Consider the following 24,034-nt stretch of genomic DNA (forward strand, 5'->3'; position numbering starts at 1 on the left):
CATAGGTGTTGGTTTCCATTTCACTATCCTCTACATCTAATCTTTTTCCAGAGAGATAGTTTTTTGAAATTTACTCAAGATTATATAAGTAATTTGTATCGCTTAGTTACATATGCCGCTGTATATTATTTAGATAATACTAATAATAATAATACATAATATAACTATAATAATAATATAGGTTAGCATTAAAAAAACAAAAATCATAAATTTAGATTATATGAATAAACTTTTTATTAAATAGAAATATATATACCGGTATCTCATTACTAGGACCGAAAGTGGCATTTTCTAGCGTGCGCTCAAGTTTTATATGTGAGGCAAAACCAGGAAAACCAAATATCACGTACAAGGCATAGCGGAGGACAGGAACAATGCAGCAAAAACTGGAAAATAGCTTTAGGTACGAGTTATAAACAATACTTTTCATCATGACGCAAAAATACACAAATACCGAATAACATTCCTCAACAACATTAAAATAGTTTTAGACCAGTAAAAATCAACTTTACAACGTGTATATGGTTTTATGATTACACAAATTTTAGATGTAACTTAACTTTATTTGGAATAATTGTTTGACTAATATATTCAATTCTCTGTCCTAACTTATAAAAACAAACGTGAAACATAACGAGACCTTCAAGCCAGCATTTTATGGCCAGGTAGCTGTACTGCTAAACCCCTGGTGCATAAATAGTTTGACAAACCTCAACTGCAAGTGTTAGTTTTGACGTGCACTTACAAGAGCACTTGTCCCGGTCTGCGGACAGTGACATGGTAGCTCAGTTGGCCAAGGCACTGCACTGACGAGTGTCTTTATGCTTGGGTTCAATTCCCGTAAGTGAGCAATCCATATCAAGCTTACTAATGTTTGGCTTAGCTGATCAGAGGGGCTTGGGTGGAAGTTGAAATGTAAAGTATTAAAGTAAAGATTACGGCATTAGTGAGTTTGAAAGGGATTGCACACAACACCTGTTTACTTGTTTATACATATGTATAGGAGGAGGAGGCTGATTTTTCCTATTTGGATTTTTCTTTGGTTAAAATCAAAATGTTATATATGATGTTGAAATACACGTATGCCATATACAGCACAAAACCAAAAACCTAAACTAATTATATTGGAAGTCATTACAAATTACAGGGTTAAGGGGTGAATATTATTAAGTTAGTGATTATATTGTGACTTTGACTCTTTGAAGTCAAAACTTATCAAAGCATGGGCTGTTCTAGGAGGAGCCTGTAATCTACACCTTGTGCACAGTAGCATTAGTACTGCCATGCCAAGTGTGTTGCCAGTGCGCTTGGCTAATAACAAGTCACAATGTGAATCATTGTCAGTAATGTTTTCTAGAAAGTTAAATTTGTGAGAAGCTGGCTTGTATTTACAAGATATTCTAGAACCTTGTGGCTACATTTACTTTTCAGATGCTCAAAAATCTCTGGTCTACATCTCTGGTTCATGGTAATAATAATATATGAATTATTTTATACAGACTCCCACTTTATAAATTCTTGCAAATGTTATCTCTGCTACTTATACCTACTGTTGTTTTCAGAAGAAATTGTAACAATACAAATTCAAATTTAAAATAACTGTTACCCTAACACTCAGTAAATAGTATTTTAGATGTAAGATCAAGGAAATTAGTTACCCTCTTTTACATTTTGATTTTAATTACACATTTTCAAATTAGTATACAATACTGTAGTTTAAAATCATTCTTAAAGCATTAACAGTAACAAAGAACCAGTAAAGGTATTATAACATCGCAAGTAACACATTTGTGTTTCTTTAGAATGTAGTTTGAGGCCGTTTTGCCAAGTACTTTTTGATTTGAGGCAAACTGTACACCTTGTCCCTGAGAGCCTTGAGGTTGGGATAACCATCTGTTACATCCTGGACATCGACTGCGTAACTGACATACTCTGTCAGAGCGGCAAACAATATGTCAGCCCATGATAACTGCAACATTCAGAACGTAATGTAAGACACAAGTGTGATGCTAATCAACCTAGGCATGCCCTATATAAATCTATAGTGTAGTGTATAGATTTATATAGGGCATTAGGCTCTAGCCAGGCTAGGTGTAGGGGTTGCGGCATTATCACTTATAGATTTAATAAATTGGTGACTTTGGGGGGATTTGAGCCCAGGACCAATCAAGCTCGCCCCCCCCCCCCTCACAATATGTAGGTAATATAAATTTATTAAGTATCTTGCCTAAACATTTAGATACTGTTGTAGGTCCATAGACAAAATAATTTAAATTTAAACTTACTTATTTGTGTTTTAACCTGTTAGCGAATTTCCCTATAAAGAAATATTACACATAACACCTGAATTGTACGGACTGCGCGCGCATGGAGCCAGGCCCGGACTGGCTAGGTCCACGATCGCGGAGGGCCCCCGGCTCAAGGGGGCCCCAACTCGCTTAAAAATGAAAAAAAAAATGTTTTTGCTTGTTATAAGTTATCATTATGTTCTTAGCAACGCTTTGTTTACATTTTCCAAACTAGAGAACTGTGTTTATTTATTTATTTATTTATTTTCCAATAATCACATAACATCATATTCAGACAGGTGATTCGTCATTGTTACAATATTTTATAGTCTCTATTATACTAAAATTATTCTAAAATAAATTTCATTGCTGAGCCTTAACATCTACATAGCTTCCATATATTCCTCCAATGAGAAGAAGGCCTTCTCCAAAAGAAAGTTTTTTAACTTCTTTTTGAATTTAGGGAATGAATCAGTGTCCCTAATTGAAGAAGGTAATTTGTTATATATTTTTGGGCCCATGTACTGAGGAGATAAATGGAATACTTTAAGTCTGTGTTGAACTGGTTTTATATTGTTTTTAAATCTAGTGTTGTGAGGATGGGCATGTTGATCTTCCATGAATGTGTCAAAATCACTTTTAACCATTAAAGCTAGTTTAAAGATATAAGAACTATACAAAGTAAGAATTTTAAACTGAATGAAAAACTCTTTACTGTGAGTAATTCGAGACACTTTCGCTAAGACTCTAACTGCTCTTTTTTGGAGGATAAAAATTTGTTCGGCATGACTAGAAGAACCCCATACCGTTAAACCGTAATTCATAATGGAAGAAAAATAAGCGTGGTATACTGCTAATTGTGTGTCTAAATTTGTAGTATGTCGAATTACCCGAAGAACAAGTATAGCTGATCTGAGTCTCTTTGATAGATTCTTAATGTTTGTTTGCCAATTAAGTTGCCAATCTATATCAATTCCAAGGTAATTAACTGAGTTTTGAGAATATATTGATGTTTGGTTTGAATTTACAACAATGTCTCTATTCTCATTAGCAACTGAAAAGTGAATTAGTTGTGTCTTTGACACATTCATAGATAGACCATTTACTGTGAACCAGTCCCCGAGGAGTTGAAACTCATTAGTAATTAAGTCTTGCTTAAAATCCAATGTTTTTTGTTCGGTGCAGATTAAAGCAGTATCATCTGCATATTGAAAAGTATGCATTTTTGTAACATTACATAAATCATTTACATAAATTAAAAATAAACAAGGTCCAAGAATGGAACCTTGAGGAACTCCGTAGGGTGTGTAACCCCACTCTGACTTATATTTGGTTTGGCATTTCTGTAATATAATTCTTTGTTTACGGCTTTTTAAATATGAAATGAACCATTTTAATTCCACATTTTTTATTCCATGTCTACTTAATTTTTCTAGCAATATATCATGATCAACACAGTCAAAAGCCTTGGACAGGTCACACAGCACACCTATTGTGCGCTGCGACCCGTCCAAGGCCTCCGCAATGCAGTTAATCATCCTGGTAATAGCCTTTTCAGTACTGGATTTTGAGCGGAAACCAAACTGAGATGGATTTAGTAAATTATTTTGTTCCAAATAATCTGTAAGTTGAGTTTTCACAATTTTTTCAAAAACTTTGGAAAAACAGGGCAAAAGAGCAACTGGTCGGTAGTCAGAAGGATTGTTAACATCACCCTTTTTAAAAAGAGGTTTTATCTCTGCATATTTAAGTTTTTCAGGGAAAATTCCTTCCTCAAGGGACTGATTCACTAGTGTGCAGAGAGGTTGTTCAATAAGTTTAAAAACTCTACTAATAACAAAGGGGGGAATTTCGTCCCAACCTGAAGATTTAGTATTGCTAAGACTGGTAAAAACTTTTCTTAGATCCTGAACTGAAATTTTCCTAAATTTAAATTGTAAAGCAGAATTTTGAAGTCTAATTAAATGTTGACTATTGTTTAGTAGCTGAATGGATTTATCTTTATCTGTCATTTGGTTAGCAATTTGTGAAACATTTATAAAAAAATTGTTAAATTTATTTGCTATTGCCAATGCACTACCATATTGGTCGTTTCCATCATTCAATTGGATCTCAACCGGTGTGTCCGAGTTTTTTCTATTTAATCCAATTTCTTGTTTTACGACTGACCAAGATGCTTTACTTTTATTTTTGGACCTTTTAATAAAATCATCATTTGCCTTTAATTTAGCTAATGCAACGACTTTTTTGAAAGTTTTCCTGTAATTGTTGTAGTAAGTTAAAAATTGTGGGTTTCTATTCCATTTAGATTCCTGGTGCAATTTTCTTTTATTTTCTGCTGAAATTTTGATTCCTAAAGTAATCCAATTTTTCCTTTTTTGTGTTTTATTTGATCTTGTATTAACTGTTTTTGGAAAAACCTCATTAAATAAATTTAGAAATGTATTAAGAAAGTTGTTGTAGTTTGTATTTACATTTGGTGTGTTAATATCATAATGTGCATTCTTTAAAGCCATTTCGAAAGTTTTTAAATTTTGTTCTGTAAATTTACGAGTTAGTTCTTTGTTTTTACATCTAAGTATTGGAGAAGACCTTTTCTCAAATGACAATATCAATACTTTATGGTCTGATGCACCGATGTCTACAACTAAGCTACTAGTATTCTTAGCTCCGAGGTTAGAAAATATATTGTCAATGCAAGTACTAGAATTTTTAGTTACTCTTGTAGGTATAAATACATTTGGTACAAATCCAAAACAATCACAGATTTCAAAAACTTTACAGGTACTAGCTTTGTCAGATAACAGATTAATATTTAAGTCAGAAGATATAAAAACATTTTTAGATTTTGCCTCCAATGCCAATTTGTCGAGTAATAACTCAAATTTTTCTAAAAATATTTTATCAAAATTATCTCCAGGAATTCTATATATTGATACAAAGACCGAATTCCACTCCTTAACTTCTATAAATGACCCTTCAAAACAATATGGTTCATTCAGAAATTTCAAGTCATTTCTAATTTTGAAACTTACATTTTTATCTATCATTAAACATGAGCCTCCTCTCGATTGATCAACTCTAGCATAAAAATCAGCAATTTTAAAATCATCTAAACTGTTTAATAAATTTATACATGTTGAATTTAGCCAATGTTCATTTAAAGATATTACCTGAACCTTTCTTTGTTGACTTTCCAGGAAGAAAACTAAATCTAAATAATTATTTAAGAAGCCCTGGATATTAAAATGTAACAAAACAAAACTGTCATCAAGATTCTTTCCTAACTCATATTTTTTCTTGGACTCCTCAACCTGAACTACTTCTCTAAAAAACATTCTGTATTATTCCTAAGACTACTATTTACAATTTCACTCTCAAATACCATGGAATTAATATGTACAGGGGACTCATCTTCATCTTCACTCTCCATATCTACACTCACTTCACCAGACTGACTTTTTGCACTGCACAATACACTTTCTAGTGGTTTGTTGGGCTGCATCGATGCTTCAGGCTGCATCATCGTTTTCGCTGCTGCAACATTCAAGACGTTAGCTGCATTGTGTTCCTCCGTTGGTCTTTGCCATTCTTCAAATTGATTTGAGATTTCATTATGTAATGCTGTGACAAACGCTTCATGTGACCGCCCCCTCCAAAGAGTTCTTTGTGCTTTTTGGTCATAAGAAACTATGCAGACCTCAGCACCAGTAGCAAAATGAAATCTTACTAGGTTTTTAATGAAGTGACGAGGCTCAATCATATCCCTAACGCAACCCATTGCAGAGCAAAATAACTTTTTTAAACCATTTCTTTTGAAATCTAGTTCCAGGTCACTGAAGGCTGCATCATAGTCCTGATTTCTTGGTTTTCCACAGTAGGAGTCTTTAGTTACCAAACTGTACACTAACGGGCCATTTTCCACCTTCTGGAGAGCTAGATTTTTTGTGACACAGTCAGAGATCTGAGGTCTGCCGTATCGTTCCCTGAAAGCCACTGCCACTCCCGCTGACATGTGTCGGGGGTTGTTAAAATCAGCAGAAATTGTATGAGCCAGTGCTACAGAGGTGTCATTTTGTATTTGATCAAACACAAGTCTCATATCTTTCTGAAGAACTGAGATTTTAGCATTTGGTGGTTTAGCATTTGGGTTGACTGTCTTTAATGAAGTTGAAGAAGAAGGCAGCAAAGGGAAGGTATTTGTGTCTTGTATATTGCCATTAAACTGCAATGTGGCTGGCTCAATACCAGGAGAGTCTGATGTATCTGGGCAGGTGAAGGACGGAACAAAGTTCACCAGTTTGGAGCATGAACTGCGCTCTCTATTGTGCCTAAGTATGGAACTGGTTAGGGCATTACTAAGTTTACGCTTCCCGTTGTAATTAAAGTGAAGTCCATGCTGAGTATGATCCCTTCTATAAAACCTAGTCTTCTCCATGATAACGATTCCAGGGCATCTATTGTGGGGTGCAAAAAAAGTGTTAATGAGATTGTTATTAAACTCAGAAATGCTTTTGTTTTGTGATGTTGTGTCATATCTCAGAGGAATTCCTGGGAACAGAACATTTGTTCTTTTGACGGTATCCAATAGTTTAGTTAGGTCAATTCTCTCTTTAGTACATGGTTCACTGAAATTGTTAGTGCCGCCCAACACTATTATGTAGTCTTTTACAGAAAAATGTTGACTGATCTTTTCCAAATCTTCAATTACTTCTTCAAATTTAGCATTTGGTTTTATGATTGACGATATTGAGAATCTCTTGCCAATTTTGTTGCTCATTAAGTCTGATAGTTTTCTCCCATGACTATCTGAAAGAATTAATATTTTTGATTTTTTAGTTGTAGGTCCACAATTTATTTTGGTTTGACTATTCTTAATCTTCTTGCTATGTGAGGTGTATTCATTTTTTTCATTATAAGTACTGCATTGAGTTACATTTTGCAAGTCAATTAACTTTGTAAATCTATTTTTTAATGGTATGTCTGATGTACCTTTTTGTACAGTGAATGGAGTTGCTGGATTCCATGTAGAGATGTCTTTAAAAAAATCAAGTTCTTCGTGAGCCTTTTTTAGTTTTGATTCTACTGTCCTGAGCTCTTCTATCAAGCTTCGATTGTCGATTTCAAGGACTTGTAGACATGTGTTGAGATCCTTATTTGATTCACCAATTCCATAGTCCGTTTTTTGTGCTTCAAGACATCTGATAGATTCTAGCATCTTAGCTGACTCTTCCTTTAATATCTTGCACTGTTCACATGGACTCTTGCGCAAATTTAATTCATTGATTAAACTGTCTTTTTCTGCTTCAGCTTGATCAATCAACGAAACCTTATGAGCCATCTCTGTTTTGATTTTATGTTCTAAGGCTTTGATTTTCAGACCAAGTTCGTACTTTTCCTTGTTGAAAAGGGAATTGCATTGTTCAAGTTGACTTTCTAATTGGGTAATCTTGTCATCAAGTTCCAATTTGGATTGAGAGTAATTTTGTCTTGCGTTATGCAACTCCTGTTTCAGCTTTTCATTTTCCTTTAGCAAAATATTACCTGCCTCAGCAGCCAGAATTAGTGAACTTTCTAAGTCTTCGTTTTCATCAGAATTCACACTTGTAACCTTTTTCTCTAAATCAACTATGCTGGAACTTTTTTCATGACTATTATGATTTGATGTTGAGTTACAATCAAGACACCTCCAGTCCAAATTTTCTCCTTTATAAATTTCATTATAATCACTATAAGGCATATTCAAACATTTTGTATGAAACCATTTGTGGCATATTCCTTTGCATTGTACAGCTGAAGACCTTACATTTCTTTTACACACACCACATTGGCTCATTTTAAAAACTTTATTATTATTTATATATATATATATATATATTTTTGAGCGGAGCGAGCGAAGCGAGCGAAGCTCTTATACGTCGACTCTTATGCATTTCGTAATACGCAAACTCCTCCTAGACGGCTGAATCAATCGTTTTCAAATTTTGCATGGTGATAAAGACCATATCGGTGAGTGCCAACATCTATATGGCGTTAAACAAATCTCTCAGGAATCCGCCCCACTGGGTCTCAAAGTTTCAATGTAATCCTTATGGAAGCAGTATTTGACACATAAACAAAAACATATGATCAGCTGTTGACTTTTGAATGCTGTAGATAAAGAAATAGCTGATAGCATTAATCCACAGATATTAGAACAGAAACGGTATGGATCATAAATATAATCAAATGACGTCACTAGCTTGAGATCCGTGACGTAGGAAGTAATGAAGGAAGTAGTAAAGGTAATCAGTCTGGAGTGTGGAAACTGTTTATGACGATTAGATTTAGGTATCTGCAATCCTAAAATGCTATTGGAAGGGAAGGAAACAGGTCCGCGACGTAGGAAGTGGTGAAGAAAGTAGTAAAGTCGAGCTGTTCGGTATATGGGATCTGTTTATGACCATTAGATTAAGGTATTTGCAATTGCAATGCTATGGGAAGGGAGGAAAACAGGTCTGCGACGTAGGAAGTGGTGAAGGAAATAGTCAAGGCGAGCTGTCCGGAATGTGGAAACTGTTTATGACGATTAAATAAGGTATCTACAAATCTAAAATGCTATGGGAAGGGAAGAAAACAAAAGGAAGTAGTAAAGGCAAGCTGTCCGGAGTGTGCGAACTGTTTATGACGATTAGATTAAGTTATCTGCTATCCTAAAATGCTATGGGAAGGGAGGGAAACAGGTCCGTGACGTAGGAAGTGGTGAAGGAAGTAGTAAAGGCGAGCTGTCCGGAGTGTGGGAACTGTTTATGACTATTAGATTAAGGTATCTGCAATCCTAAAATGCTATGGGAAGGGAGGGAAACAGGTTTGTGACGTAGGAAGTGGTAAAGGAAACAGTTAAAGGCGAGCTGTCCGGAGTGTGGGAACTGTTTATGATGATTAGATTAAGTTATCTGCAATCCTAAAATGCTACGGAAAGGGAGGGAAACAGGTCCGTGACGTAGGAAGTGGTGAAGGAAGTAGTAAAGGCGAGCTGTCCGGAGTGTGGGAACTGTTTATGACGATTAGATTAAGGTATCTGCAATCCTAAAATGCTATGGAAAGGGAGGGAAACAGGTCGGTGACGTAGTAAGTGGTGAAGGAAGTAGTAGAGGCGAGTTGTCCGGAGTTTGGGATCTGTTTATGACGATTAGATTAAGGTATTTGCAATCCAATAATGCTAAGGGAAGTGAGGGAAACAGGTCTGTGACGTAGGAAGTGGTGAAGAAAGTAGTCAAGGCGAGCTGTCCGGGGTTGTGGGAATTTTTATGACGATTAGATTAAGGTATCTACAATCTTAAAATTCTATGGAAAGAGAGGGAAACAGGGCCGCGACGTAAGAAGAGGTGAAGGAAGTAGTAAGGCTAGCAGTGCAGAGTGTGGTCAATGTTTGTGGCAATTAGATTAACGTATCTAATATACTAAAATGCTATGGAAAGTGGTGAAAACAGGTACACGATGTAGGAAGTGGCTTAGGAAATAGTAAAGTATGAGCATATGGCCGGAACCGTCTGTGGCAGTTAGATTAATGTATCTTCAATCCTAAAATGCTATGAGAAGGCAAGGAAAGATGCCCCTCGACGTGGGAAGTGGTGAAGGAAGTAGTAAAGGCTGGCAGTGCAGAGTGGGGGAACCGTTTGGGCAGTTAGATAAATATATCTAATACTTAAATGTTATGAGAAGGGAAGGAAACAGGTCTATGACGTTGGAAATGGCGAATGAAGTAGTAAGGCTTGCAGTGCAGAGTGTGGGAACTGTCTTTGACAATTATATTAATGTATCTGCAATACTTAAAGTCTATGGGAAGAGGGGAAAACAGGTCCACGACGTAGGGGGTGGTGAAGGAAGTAGTAAAGGTGAGCAGTGTTGAGTTTGGGAATGGATTAATTTATCCGCAATTCTAAAATGCTATGGGAAGAGACTGTAGACTGTAGGTTAAAATTATTAAGCACGAATCGATACATATTTTGATACATGCAATCGTTTACAATAGAAATTTACAAATGAGTTGACAATAGCTGATTTTTACTCCGTAGAGGCTAAAAACGATTTTTACTCGCTAAAGAGTAAAAATGCTACTTTTACTGCTACATACGATTGTTTTTACTGCAGTATTACAAAAACAATATAATATGAACCCTTGACGACTCCGCTCAATTTTGTGGATGCCTCTGCGAACGCCACCTAGTAAATAATAATACTAAAGTCTTATTTTTATAATAAATTATCCCATTAAATAAAGGATAACAGTGTCAATTTTATTTCATTAAAAAACCATGTAGCAAATAGTCATAACAAAATAGGTGCTGTAATTGTTTTAAGTCCATAAATAAAGATGATAACAAATCTTGATTAGGTCTCGGCTATGGGTACACTGGAACAAGTTAGTAGTGCCAGTTGTTATCTATTTCAATGCAGTTGTAGTAATTGCAGTGCAGTTATTGCTGTGACCATTTACTCAATTAAATCTTCTGCAGTTTTACTTCATTATTTTAAATCATTGTATATTATGTTATTGTTCAAAAAATAAAATTATGGAATATACGGTGTCAATATTCAACAGCAATAAAACTTGAGAAAATAAAATAGGCTTAAAAAAGGTGACAGCTAATTCCAGATAATTTGCAACAATGATTTAAAGAGTTCTATTGGCAATGTAAACACAGCTGGAGATACTGTATCCAAGGGTCAGTTTCAAGTGATAAGCTGTCTAAAAGTTAGTGATGGGCAGGGGGAGTGGAGGTCCAGACGTCATCAGCAGAAACCTGTTGCATGAGTCAAGTGTAGGTTACTTCCTGTCTTGAGTGTATTATTTAATTTATTTTTGCGAAATATTGCAATAGTCCAACGATTAAGTGTTAATAATTGATAATAATTAATCAGCTTTATAAAGAGTGCATTATATGGTCTTGCAGTTTTCACTAGAAGAATTTTCATTTATTGTTAAAAACATGTGCTTTTTGCTCAGATTAAAGTGAGTATTTTTGTAATTACATTTTTAACTCAGTTTTAATTACCCATTTAAAGTCTTATGTTTCCATTTATTAAGTAATACTTTACCTATAGTTTAAACTATTACTTTAGTCACAGAACTTTTAAAAACTATCAAATTACTGAAATTAAAAGCATCAAAATTTACACACCAACAATATTGACCACTCAGCAGACGAAAAAAACAGTGTTTAACAACTGTTTGTATCTTGCCGTTTATATAAAGGTATAAAACCTACTGTATCCTATTGTTAGTAGATGGTGTACTGTATCATACATTGTTGTAGTGTAATACATCGTCTGCGCGGTGACTTGTGTTGTGGTTAGCAGACAACGGCAAAGTGATACTCTATCATATCAGCTGATTACTCAGCATAAAGACAACACAAAACAAAAGAAAAAGAAGATATACCCCCGCCGCAGCAAACCTGCAGACTAAGCGAATTTCCATTTGACTAATTGGATTTACACTGAAATGTCTACTTAAAAATATAAAATTTATTCCTGATTTAAATAGAATTAGTTTAACAAGTACTTAGGTTTGCTGCATCAGGGAGGGAAAAACTGTTTTTTTTTGTTTTTTTTTTTGTAAAATGTTAGTAGTTAGTAAGAAATAAAAACATTTTCCAAATTTGATCAAAATATGTTCATAAACAAGCAAACTACAACAGTTTACTTATTCTCCATAAAAATAACATGGGAATTTTAAATTTACAATTTTTTTAAATTTTCTCCGTAACCATTAGGCACATAATAACGCTTCAATATACTAAATTATTTGTTTTTTTTAAGCTCTACAAATTGGTTTGGAAAGAAATTGCTAAATTTTATGTATTTTGGGTCAAAAATGGGAAAAACCTATTTTTACCCCATAAAACCCCCAGTAAACCCCCGTTCCCATGGTCCAATCATGCTGGATCGCGAACTCGTTCGAATAAACGTAGGTTTACACGTTTTACCAAATTTCATCAAAATCGGATCATTTTTGCTCGAGTTATCGTGCTAACGGACACACACACACACATATATATATATATATATATATATATAAATATATATACCCCCGCCGCAGCAAACCTGCAGACTAAGCGAATTTCCATTTGCCTGATTGGATTTACACTAAAATGTCTCCTTAAAAATATCACATTTATTTCCTATTTAAATAGAATCAGTTTAACACATACTTAGGTTTGCTGCAACAGGGAGGGTAAAAGTGTTTTTTTATGTAAAATGTTAATAGTTAGTAAGAAATAAAAACATTTTCCAAATTTGGACAAAATATGTTAATAAACAAGCAAACTACAACAGTTTAGGTACTTATTCTCCATAAGAATAACATGGGAATTTTAAATTAACAATTTTTGGGAATTTTCTTCGTAACCATTAGCCGCATTATAACGCTTCAATATACTTAATTATTTGTTTTTTTAAGCTCTACAAAATAGTTTGGAAAGAAATTGCAAAATTTTATGTTTTTTGGGTCAAAAATTGGAAAAACCTATTTTAACCCCTTAAAAGCCCCCATAAGCCCCCGTTCCCATGGTCCGATTATGCTGGTTCGCGAACTCGTTCGAATAAACGTAGGTTTACACGTTTGTACCAAATTTCATCAAAATCGGATCATTTTTGTTCGAGTTATCGCGCTAACGGACACATATATATATATAAATATATGTTTAAATATATGAATTTGAACGGATGGTGTTTTTGACCTCTAGGGACATCAAAACAAAAAAAAACGGTCCCGGGTCCAGGTCTTACCATGAGTACTACGGTAATAGCTTATTCCCTATTTGGGAAATTCGCTAAAAAAGATACTGAAATCTTGCCGGTAGGGATGTGCCGATTCTCGATGCCACCGATTCTGGAACATTGGTATGTGTATCGAGAATAATTGATCATCAAGAGTCAATGCCGCTACCGATACCTAGAAGTGGATAGGAATAATTAGAATGCGAAAACCAATTGACGAAATTCAACCATAGAATTTTGATTTTTTTTTTTTAAACACTACCGCATCTAAAAAGCAGTAACATAAAGGTCAGCTACGTATATGCTTGCGTTAAAGCAAGAAACACGGCTAGCACATAAATCCAACTGTTAGAATTTCTAACAAAAGGAAATTCAGAGAGTACAGCTAGTAGTAGTATTGCACAATGGACAATTCAATGTCAGTCAACCAGCTACACTGCATCGTCTTGCTTACATAAAAATATTGTGATATTAAGGACATTAATAGTATGCTCTAATTGAAAGAAAATTCTATTTTAAATTCATGTTTTTATTAAGAACAGAATAGCTTTATATATTAATACTACTAGTACTAATACTTCTACTACTAATACTAATACTAATTAATGCGACTAATACTACATAATATTAATACAACTAGAAATTCCATCCCCATATTAAAATTGTAGCCAGATTTGTCTAAAGTTTATTATTTTAGTCAGAAAAAATAAATCTCAGTTACTAAGCCTAACTAAAGATGTAGCCTATTTTGTCAGACTCGGCAGAATAATTTAATTGTGTTCTTTAAGAAGGCCTAATTTTTAAGGTTTTTTTTCGTGTCTAGTTCATGTTGGTGACACTGATCACTAGTGTCGACAAAATTTTGTTCCTATTATTTTAGGGTTAGTTTTGTGATTTTTGCTTTACTGTTCAGTTATATAACTAGGGGACGAGTTATTGTTTATTATTACATCGATAACATTGGTTAATTGAGTTTTTAAATAGCTGAAGTAACTAGAAACAAATTGTTACAAAACACGACCTCTACAATACACCGGACAGCAAAATTGTCCTCAGCTGATCCATAAGGATGACAAATTTAGGGAGTATGTTTAGCCTATCTAGTTATATATTGATGGTTTATTTTATACAAACTAATATTCTTGCGTTACACGATTTTTGGCCTATGTGTGTATGCATTTGTGAGTAAATGTTCAGCTTGTACATAGAGCTTATTAACTGTGAAGGTATGTGTTATTTTTTGTGAATATTCCATGTGTTGTGACTCATGTTTTGTATGTTCAATACTTTTGCTTGTTGTTAAGTAGGTCTACTAATTAATCCAGTCTTTGTCTTGTTAGTATTATTTTTTAAATCCCTAAAATCTTGTTGTGATTATTATTACCACAATGTTCACGCAATTTATTAACTTTGGTGTGAATAATACTCCACTTTAATTTTAACTCTGTTATAACACTGAATTGACACTTCTACAGTGTGTATTGTATTGTTGTAGAAACCTAAAAATAATGTGTTTTTTTTATTTATATAAATAATAAAGTTGATTTTAATAATAAATAATAGGCCAAGTAAATACCCCAAATATTTTATTAATACCTAGCTGATTTTCTCCCTTCTTATAAAAAATGCCAAAATACTATAGTGAGAAAAAACTTAATAAACAAAAACAAAAAACTGATAAACAACAAATTGGATAAACTAGCAGAGAAGAATAGAAACAACGAAGACTTGAATAGGATGAGTGCAGGAAACAATTTCCGGCAGAGAGTCAACCTTAAAAAACATTCAATTCAGCGAAGAGAAAACCAAGATTTTAAATTATGTTCTGAAGCACAACTTCACAATGAAGAAGAAGGACGAAAACTAACTACTAGCTACTGAAGTTGAGGCAAACATAAAATCAATCAAAGATGCAGACCATTATACCGTAAGGAAGTGAGATTCAACGCTTTCACTAGCCTAGGACCCATAGATCCCAGTAAAAATGAAGAACTGAAGACATGCAACAAAATAAAGAAGAAACTTGAGGAGAACAGCTCAATCGCAGTGAAAGCAGACAAAAGTAATGCCATCGTAATCCTCGGAAAAGAAGAATATATAAAGAAGACTGAAGAACTCATCAAAGAAAATAACTTCAATGAGCTGATCAAGGATCAGATGCAGAGGTACCAAAAAGAACTATCCGATGTTGTGAAGAGATGCACCAGAGTGATTCCCGAAGAATGTCGACAGAGGATGAACATCGTAAATTCCAAAGCACCGGTGACGAAAGGGAAAATACACAAGAAGAATGTACCAATGAGAGTCTTAGTTAACTTTAAATGTGCCCCTACCTACAATGTTTCGAAAATGTTAGCAAGTAAGCTCAGCAATGATCTAGAATTAGAATATATGTATAATGTATAGAACGGTTATGAATATAGATATAGAACATAGATATAAATATAGATAAGATATAGAATAAAGAACATATATACAGGGTGGCTGAAAAGTAACTTGCACCCCCACTTAACTTTACAACCATTTGAGATATTTGAAATCGGTTTGCGGCAACCTTCTTAGATATGAGGGGCTACAATAACTATGGTCAATTTTGAAAATTTTGCCCTTAGGGGTAGCGGGGGTAGGGGGTAGCGGGTAGCTCAACATTTTCAAATGACAAGTATAGTCGAGTTTAGTATCATTTTACAGATCTTGACGAAACATAAACATTGACATAAAGAAAAACAAAATCGGCTCACTAATAACAAAATGGCGCCATAAAACGTTTAAAATCCAAATAACCACGAGGGTGGCAAAAAAATTAGGGGGTAGGGGGTAGCTCAAAATTTTCAAATGACAAGTATAGTCGAGTTTAGTATCATTTTACAGGTCTTGACAAAACATAAACATTGATATAAAGAAAACCAAAATCGGCTCACTAATAACAAAATGGCGCCATAAAACGTTTAAAATCTAAATAACCATGAGCGTGGCAAAAAAATTAACTTGCACCCTCTTTAACTTTTTAACTATTTGAGATATTTGAAATCGGTTTGTGGCAACTTGTTTGGATATAAAGGGCTACAATAACTATGGTCAGTTTTGAAAATTTTGCCCTTAGGGGTAGCGGGGGTTGGGGGTAGCTCAAAATTTTCAAATAGCAAGTATAGTTGAGTTTGGTATCATTTTGTAGGTCTTGACAAAACATAACAATTAACATAAAGAAAATAGAAATCGGATCATTAATAACAAAATGGCAGCTCAAAACTACTTTAAATTACCATTGTCTCAATCATTTTTAGCTGCCATTTTGTTATTAATGGTGTGATTTCTATTTTATTTATGTTAATTGTTATGTTTCGTCAAGACCTACAAAATTATACCAAACTTGACTATACTTGCTATTTGAAAATTTTGAGCTACCCCCTACTCCCGCTATCCCTAAGGGCAAAACTTTCAGAACTGACCATAATTATTGTAGCCCTTTATATCCAAACAAGTTGTTGCAAACCGATTTCAAATATCTCAAATAGTTAAAAAGTTAAAGAGGGTGCAAGTTAATTTTTTTGCCACGCTCATGGTTATTTGGATTTTAAACGTTTTAGGGCGCCATTTTGTTATTAGTGAGCCGATTTTGGTTTTCTTTATGTCAATGTTTATGTTTTGTCAAGACCTGTAAAATGATACTTAACTCGACTATACTTGTCATTTGAAAATTTTGAGCTACCCGTTACCCCTAAGGGCAAAATTTTCAAAATTGACTATAATTATTGTGGCCCCTCATATCTAAGAAGGTAACCCGATTCAAACCGATTTCAAATATCTCAATTGGTTGAAAAGTTAAGGGGGGGGGGGGTGGAAGTTACTTTTCAGCCACCCTGTATATAGAATCAAACAGTAGGTTAGTCTCATTTGGTATTTTAAATCTGTACACCAACATACCTGTAGCTGAAACTGTGGATCTTGTCAATTGTAGGCTTATACATAATGGATTAGAAAATGAATATGTAATTCAGATTGTAAAACTGCTCACAACTGGTTTAAAACAAAATTATTTTAGATTCAACAACAAGTTTTATGAACAAACAGATGGTTTGGCAATGGGAAGCCTACTTTTGGCAATTTCAGTTTCAGAAGTATTTTTGCAATATCACGAAAAAGAAATATTGGATAAAATTACAACTCAGTAATGATGTAAAGCTTTATGTTGTACCGACCTTACAAAATTTCACTTGGAAGTCAGTAGGAGAAATGAATTGAACACCATAAAGAAGATTGCACAGGCTAACGGATTTCAAATTAAAACAATAGAAGAAATTGCTAAAAAGACGAGACGAAAAATCGAGAGGCAGAAAAAGTTACACAGCAGGACAACGTTGGAAGAAATGAAAGTAGAAAACGCCAGATATGATACATTTAGCTACACAGGACCCCAGAACACAAAGGATCGCTGACAAATTTAAGAAATGCGGAGTATCAATAGCCTTCAGGACTCAGAACACCTTGAGTAAAGTATTGCATCCGCAAATAGAAGAATATAACAAATTCGACGCTTCAGTGATCTACGCTTATAGGCATGCATTGTGGATGCGATACTCCCTGGTGTGGATTAACGTCCGCACGGGTGAGTACTACGACTATCCGCAGTACTATCCTGATAATTAGACCAATTCGTAATTACCAAGGCAAAAATGTGGTTCGGATTCCACTATAAACTGTAGGTCCCTTAGTTGCCATTAGCTGTATGGGCTATTAATTAACAGCTGTGTCTAAGGAATGTCAGTCTTAGTCACTAACAAGACTACAAGATCGCGCCACTCATCCTACACTCCATCTCCATTCATACTTGGCTTAAAATACCTAAGTTACTTTGTTTAGTCGCCATTTCCATTTCATAGAACAGTATTAACAGTACAAAACAAATTGTAATGATTGTGATAGCTTTTATATAGGACAAACTGTAAACTTTGTTAAACGTTTCAAAAACCATGTCTCTGCATGGAGAAACAACAAACCGGAAAGATCAAATGTCACACAACACTTGTTACAAAATGGCCACTAGTTAGGTAAAATGGAAGACAATGTATGTATTTTAAATAATTGTAAGAAAGGAAATATGAATGAACTAGCTGTACCCACGGGCTTTGCCCCGTTTAACTTCATAAGTATTCGCATGGCTCAATCACGTCCCGGTTGAAGTTCGTTCGCTACGCTCACTCACCTTCAGGTTGGAAATCGTTCGCTGCGCTAACTTGTTTTCAGGTTAGCTCGTTCGCTACGCTTACTCGCCTCAAGGTTGATGTTTGTTCGCTACGCTCACTCACCTTTTGGTTGCAAATTAGCTGTTCATAACATGCTGTCATACATTTAAAAAAGTCATCCCTTTTATTGTTTATAATACAGTACTTTTATAAAGGTTTTTATGTTTTAATATTTAACATTGGAGAATTTAAACGTTGTTAAGTGCACAGGTGTGCTGCGATTGGGGTTTAATACATTTGGACTTATTTAAAAGTAAAATAGTTTTCTGTGCTGCAATCTGTAGAAACACTGTGGCACTATTTCAAATCATGACTAATGCTAATACAGAATGTTGTAGTTATTCAAACGTACAAAACAGTTGGTGAAAGTAAACATCTGCTTTTAAATTATACTAGGTGAAACCCGTCGAAATCGACGGTTACTTTCAAGGCTTACGTTAATTCATCTAACTGCGATAAATTGGGTGAAATATGCATAATTGATCATTTAGCATTGTTTAAAGAGTAATAAGTGTAAAAACAATGATGATATTAATTGCGTTAGTTGCCAAATTTGGTTGATCATTCAATGAATAAAATATTCCCCATACCGTACGTCATCGGAGTTATTATTAGTATGTTATATGGTATCTCTTCCTTTGGAAGAACCTTTAAATAGTATTAAAATCGTATTGGTGGATCTTTAGTAGTTAAACACTTCCGTAATTTTATCAGTGTAATATGATTTTATTTCAAAAGAAAATATTTTTTTGGGAAGACATATTCTAACTTCAAAGGGAGGAAGGCCTATATCCGTTACAGTGTAAGTTTGATTTTTCCTTCGCCAAGTCGCGTCAGTTCATTTCGTACTTCTGTGCCAATGAATGAACCCTCTAGCATAGTTTTGAGAAATTGATTGTGGGGTTACTGTTAAAGCTGGAAGTCCTTGACATGGGGGATGTCAGTTAGTTGTCTCAGCATTATCAATAACATAAAGTTGTCAATATAATCTCTCTACGGAATGTTAGGTGTAGTGGAATACTTGAAGTGAAGTTGGCTTTTATTCTTGAACTGTTAGGGGCCTCCTAGTTTATATGGTCTTGCGGATTCATTGGCAACAAATAATACAAATGACATAGCAATGGGACATTTCCAAAAAGCAAAAATACTGTAAATTGGCTGTTACGTATTTATTGACGTTTACATATTGTTAATCAACGTATCTTATAAAGGATTATGTGATCTAGTTTAAAAGGACATTTCTGTCATGACAGTAGCTGCTTAAGTAGTATTTTTTCTTTGTACCATTAGTACCATATTTTACAGCCAAAATGTCGTGTTATTTTCAATAGTGTTATCAACCCAGTGTGCCAAAGTTCGTAATATAGGCAGGTGCAAATAATTTGCCAAGATGGGTACCATTTTAGGGAAGGTTTCTATGTTTGGATTTTATTAAACACGATAAGAGCAGATATTTCTACATAAATATTTTATATGTGTAGAATAATATGATAAAATGTAGGCAAAAGTGGTGAAAAAGGCAGACACCAACCCGTACAATAGATATAAGATAGTTCAATAAGAAATAATTTAAGACTTGCTGTGAAAAAAGGATTTTCCACTGATTTCGTAATGGAACGTTATATTGCAAAACATGACATGATAAAGAAGAAAATCAATTTTAAAATCAGAAAAACACATTGCATATACTTATTTGGCAGAATTCAGTAACTCCCAATAAATGTGTGTTGTGCCGTTCTCTCAAATTAGTGGGGCCAAAGTTTCCAATTAAATATTTAGATTCCCCCATGTTAATCTTATGGGTAAAACTCCAACTTTGATGGCCTGTGGGGCAAAACCCGAGGATTTTTATTACAGGAATTGGTGAAAGGGGGCGTCTACACAAAAAATACTTTATTTTGACACGTCGTTTTTAAAAATCCGTCCATTATTAACGGAGGAGTAGTGTTTTGTAGAAATGGCCTTCACGTATTATATATAAGGATTTATTTGTAAACATTCTAGATCAAAAAGTCTGACATTGGCCCACTTAAAACCCTCTGGGCAGAGCCCTTTTGACAGATCTGCACCAAACTTCACTCGAACGATCCTTGAAAGATGCTGAATAATGCCTGAAAGTTTCATTACAATCTGTCGAGCGGTTTCGGAGTCCATAACGTATATACACATATATATACATACATAGTTCCTCTTTTATAAATATAGATTGGAAGAATTGTATATTTACAAGGAAAAATGCAAAAAAATAGAAACAATCTAATTAATGAACAAGTGAATTTTGACTCCAGTTGTACTTCTTATAGAAACTTACTGGCCGGTACTTCCGGTAACCATATAAGGGACACCATTTTAATTCTTGTCATTCTCCTATTGGGTCTGATGATGATTGGAGTGTCCAGGCGAAATTGATCACCACTTACTATCTTTTATATGTATTTACCGTCTTGTGAATAAGTTAAACAGTATAAGTGTAAATATATTATTATAAGTGTTATTTGACAAATTGTTTGTGATTTCAGGAGAATATTAGTGACAGATAGTCAGTGGGAACTAAGTTCTACTAGCTAACTATACCAGTAATGTAGTACTAAATTTTCCAGTGCACAATAAAATAGGTTCTTCTAGGAACAATAAAATATAGTTCCTATATAGGTTCTTTGGAAAAAGCAGAGTTGGAACACCGATTCCATGCGTTCCCGCCCCAGTACACCACTGTGATATCATGTTTTGCTGTGAAAAATCTTGTGTCTTGTGTTTGTTGTGTCTTGTTTAAGATATAAACATATTAAGTTGATAAAGTATTTTAGCGTATCACCAGTGCGGAAACAAATGGTTTATTAACACTCAGTTTAAGTGACTACAGGTCTAATAAAGTTTTATATTATTGCCATTAACTGTAGTTCACAAAATAACTAATAATATTTTTAGATTCACACCATTTTCAAAAACCCTTCTCGTGTTATTGCACATCAAGAGCTTCAATGGAATCAATCAAAAAATTTCAAAAAACTGTGGCATATAACTATAAAATAAGCAGCTTATAATATTCAAAATAACTATGTTAGCAATTGCACCTTTTTGTTGGCTAGATATCCTCCATTTTCTTTGACAATGTTATCAAACTTCTTCAGGAAGAATGGTAAAGTTTCCTTGACAAATGTTGCTTTTCTAGTGTTTTTCAGTTCTTCATTTGGTTCCCACATATACATTGGAATTGCTGAAAGAGTAATCAATAAAAACACATAAATAAGTACCGGTAAAGGGAGAAAAAATTTTATTTGCTACTTGTATCTTTTCAAAAAGTAACTTGAGTCATGTAAATGTTTAGCATTGTCACAAAGATAGAAAGTTATGGTTAGGAAAGTTAAGATGTGTTTTACAACTATTATGGATGACAACCATCAAATCATGATAATTTTTAACTTTTTAACTTAAATACAGTAGTAGGCTCATAGCAATTCTTATCTGTAAAGCCGGCTACAGACATGCGCATTTGCTAAGCACAAAATCTTTTACGTTCGGCGATCTAGTTATCTTGCAATCCGCCGATTAACGAGTAGACGTCTACACACATGTGTTGTTTTCCAAGCAACTTTTCTTTTTGGGAATAGCAAAAATATTCGATCACTATGATGTGTGCAAAAATACCGACAATGAAAGGGAAAACATAAGCACGATCATTTGCTGCTTGCCAAATAGACAAACGCCTATCCACACTACTCACGATTTGGCGAGTCGCTGCTCGTGCTTGGTGAATGGCGCATGTCTGGAGCCGGCTTAAGAAGCAGTGTTTGCAGACTGAATGAGAAAGAGTCTATCCTGGTACGAGAAATAAAAATACCCCATCACAGCAAACCTGCAGACTAAGCCAATTTTTATCCTCACTGGATTTTCACTTAAATATTTCCTTAAATGGTTAACCCCTAACCCTTTAAGCTTGTCAGATTTATTCCATATTTAAATAACATTTAACATTTGGTTTATTGAGTACTTAGGTTTGCTGTTACGGGAAAGCTAAGCTGTGTTTTTTTGAGAAATGTAGCTTAGAACGAACGAAATAAACCAACTTGACCAATTTGATCGAAATATATCTATAAACATAAACAAGCAAAGTACTGCAGTTTACTTATTCTCCTTATAATGAATAGGCCTAACATGAGAATTTTTAAATTGAATTTTTTTTTAATTTTCTCTATAACTGTTAGCCTTTTAAAAACACTTCTAAGATGCTAAATTATTTGTTTTTTGAGCTCACCAAATTGGTTAAAAAAAAACTTGGGCAAATGAGGGCTAAAAATGAGAAAAATGAATATTTACGCCTTGTACACGGAGGATGTGTATTGTGTAACCAGTAGTGTAGTGGAGCTGGAACACGAGGGAATGGCGTTTCTACTCTGCTTTTACAAAGAACCTGAATATTGATAGATGACCCTCATTTTTTCTATGACAATGGCGAGTGTTCCCGTACGAGAAAATTTAAGACTCTACCACTGGTTGTAACAGGCTTAAGATAGCTTACACATGTCAACGATGCATCATTAGTTGAAGCAACTGTTTAGCACTTCCGTAAGTCCTGGTATAGCCATGGATATTTAAGAAACTGTTTGGATTTTGTACTGTAAAAATTAAGAACGTAGTAGACTAATATCGTCCCAGAAAACATGTTGATTTCCAATTGCCCAATTGGATTTTTACTAAAATATCTCCTTAAAGATGTCAGATTTATCCCCTATTTAAATAACATTTGGCTTAGCAAGTAGGCTACCTACGGTACTTAAGTTTACAATCACTACATGGAAGGACAATCTTTTTGGAAATTGCTATTAGTTTAGTATTAGTATGAAATAAATATTATAGTTTCTTCCCTTTAGCCCTAATGGGGAAATTTGCTAAAAAGTGCAGTGGCCATCCATATTTTAAGTGTCTGGTTAACTCACGGTCCCTTGTTACAAAATTAAAGAAATATACGAATATTTCAATAACCTAGAAACCAATTACTTTATTTGACGAGTTGTTGGCAACAATTCAGGATGGTCTAGGATCTACCTTGTGAGAACATTGTTAGGGATTGTATTTCACCAGAAAAGAACCTTTTATTACCTTGAGGTCAGGGCCGATTTACCGAATAGGCACGGTAGGCACGTGCCTAGGGCGCGAGGCAATTGTCATTTTTGGGGGGCGCCAAAAAATTGGAAAATAACAAAAATTGTGGCTGTATTTGCACGCGATCGCGTTAAACTGATAATCCTTTGCGGCCGTGTAGACATCTTAACAGTCTCCCGCAATTGTGGCAAGATATTAATTTTTCCTGTGGTTGTGTATACGTCATCATCGTCCGTCTCCCGCGATCACGGCAAAATTCTGACTATTTTCGGCGGACGTGTGGACAGCATAATTGTCGTCTTCCTTGATCGCGGCAATATCTGAACACATCCCGCGGTCGTGAGGAGATTATCACCGTCTACCGCGAATGAAGCAAAATTCTAATCTTTTCCCGGGGTTGTGTGGACATTATCATCTTCTTGCGTGATCACGATAAAATTCTGATAATCCCTCACAGCCATGAAGACATCATCGCCTCCCGCGGTCGTGAGGCATTGTGATCCCCTCCCGCCATTGTGGCAAATGGTACTCATCTCCCGCGGTCGTTTGGAGGTCTTCATCGTCTTTTGCGAATGAGGCCAAATTCTGATCTTTCCTGTGGTGGAGTGGACATTAACATCGTCTTACGTGATCGCG

At 34.7% G+C, this 24,034-nt stretch overlaps 1 protein-coding gene across 1 annotated transcript in view; it reads right to left on the minus strand.

The window, feature by feature from the left end:
• Positions 1–1,662: 1,662 nt before the first annotated feature.
• LOC129001771 (glutathione S-transferase-like) overlaps positions 1,663–24,034 on the minus strand; it is a 52,071-nt gene continuing 29,699 nt past the window's right edge. The window contains exons 4-5 of the mRNA XM_054429213.1: positions 21,370–21,512; positions 1,663–1,969 (exon numbers count right to left, since the gene is read on the minus strand). Of these exons, the coding sequence (XP_054285188.1) occupies positions 1,799–1,969; positions 21,370–21,512 (314 nt within the window). The 3' untranslated portion in view covers positions 1,663–1,798. The remainder of the gene's footprint in view (positions 1,970–21,369; positions 21,513–24,034) is intronic.

The sequence above is a fragment of the Macrosteles quadrilineatus genome, unplaced genomic scaffold, assembly GCF_028750875.1.
Source record: "Macrosteles quadrilineatus isolate MER2022 unplaced genomic scaffold, UCM_ALF_1.0 Scaffold_1__1_contigs__length_201487025, whole genome shotgun sequence".
Lineage (NCBI taxonomy): Eukaryota > Metazoa > Arthropoda > Insecta > Hemiptera > Cicadellidae > Macrosteles > Macrosteles quadrilineatus.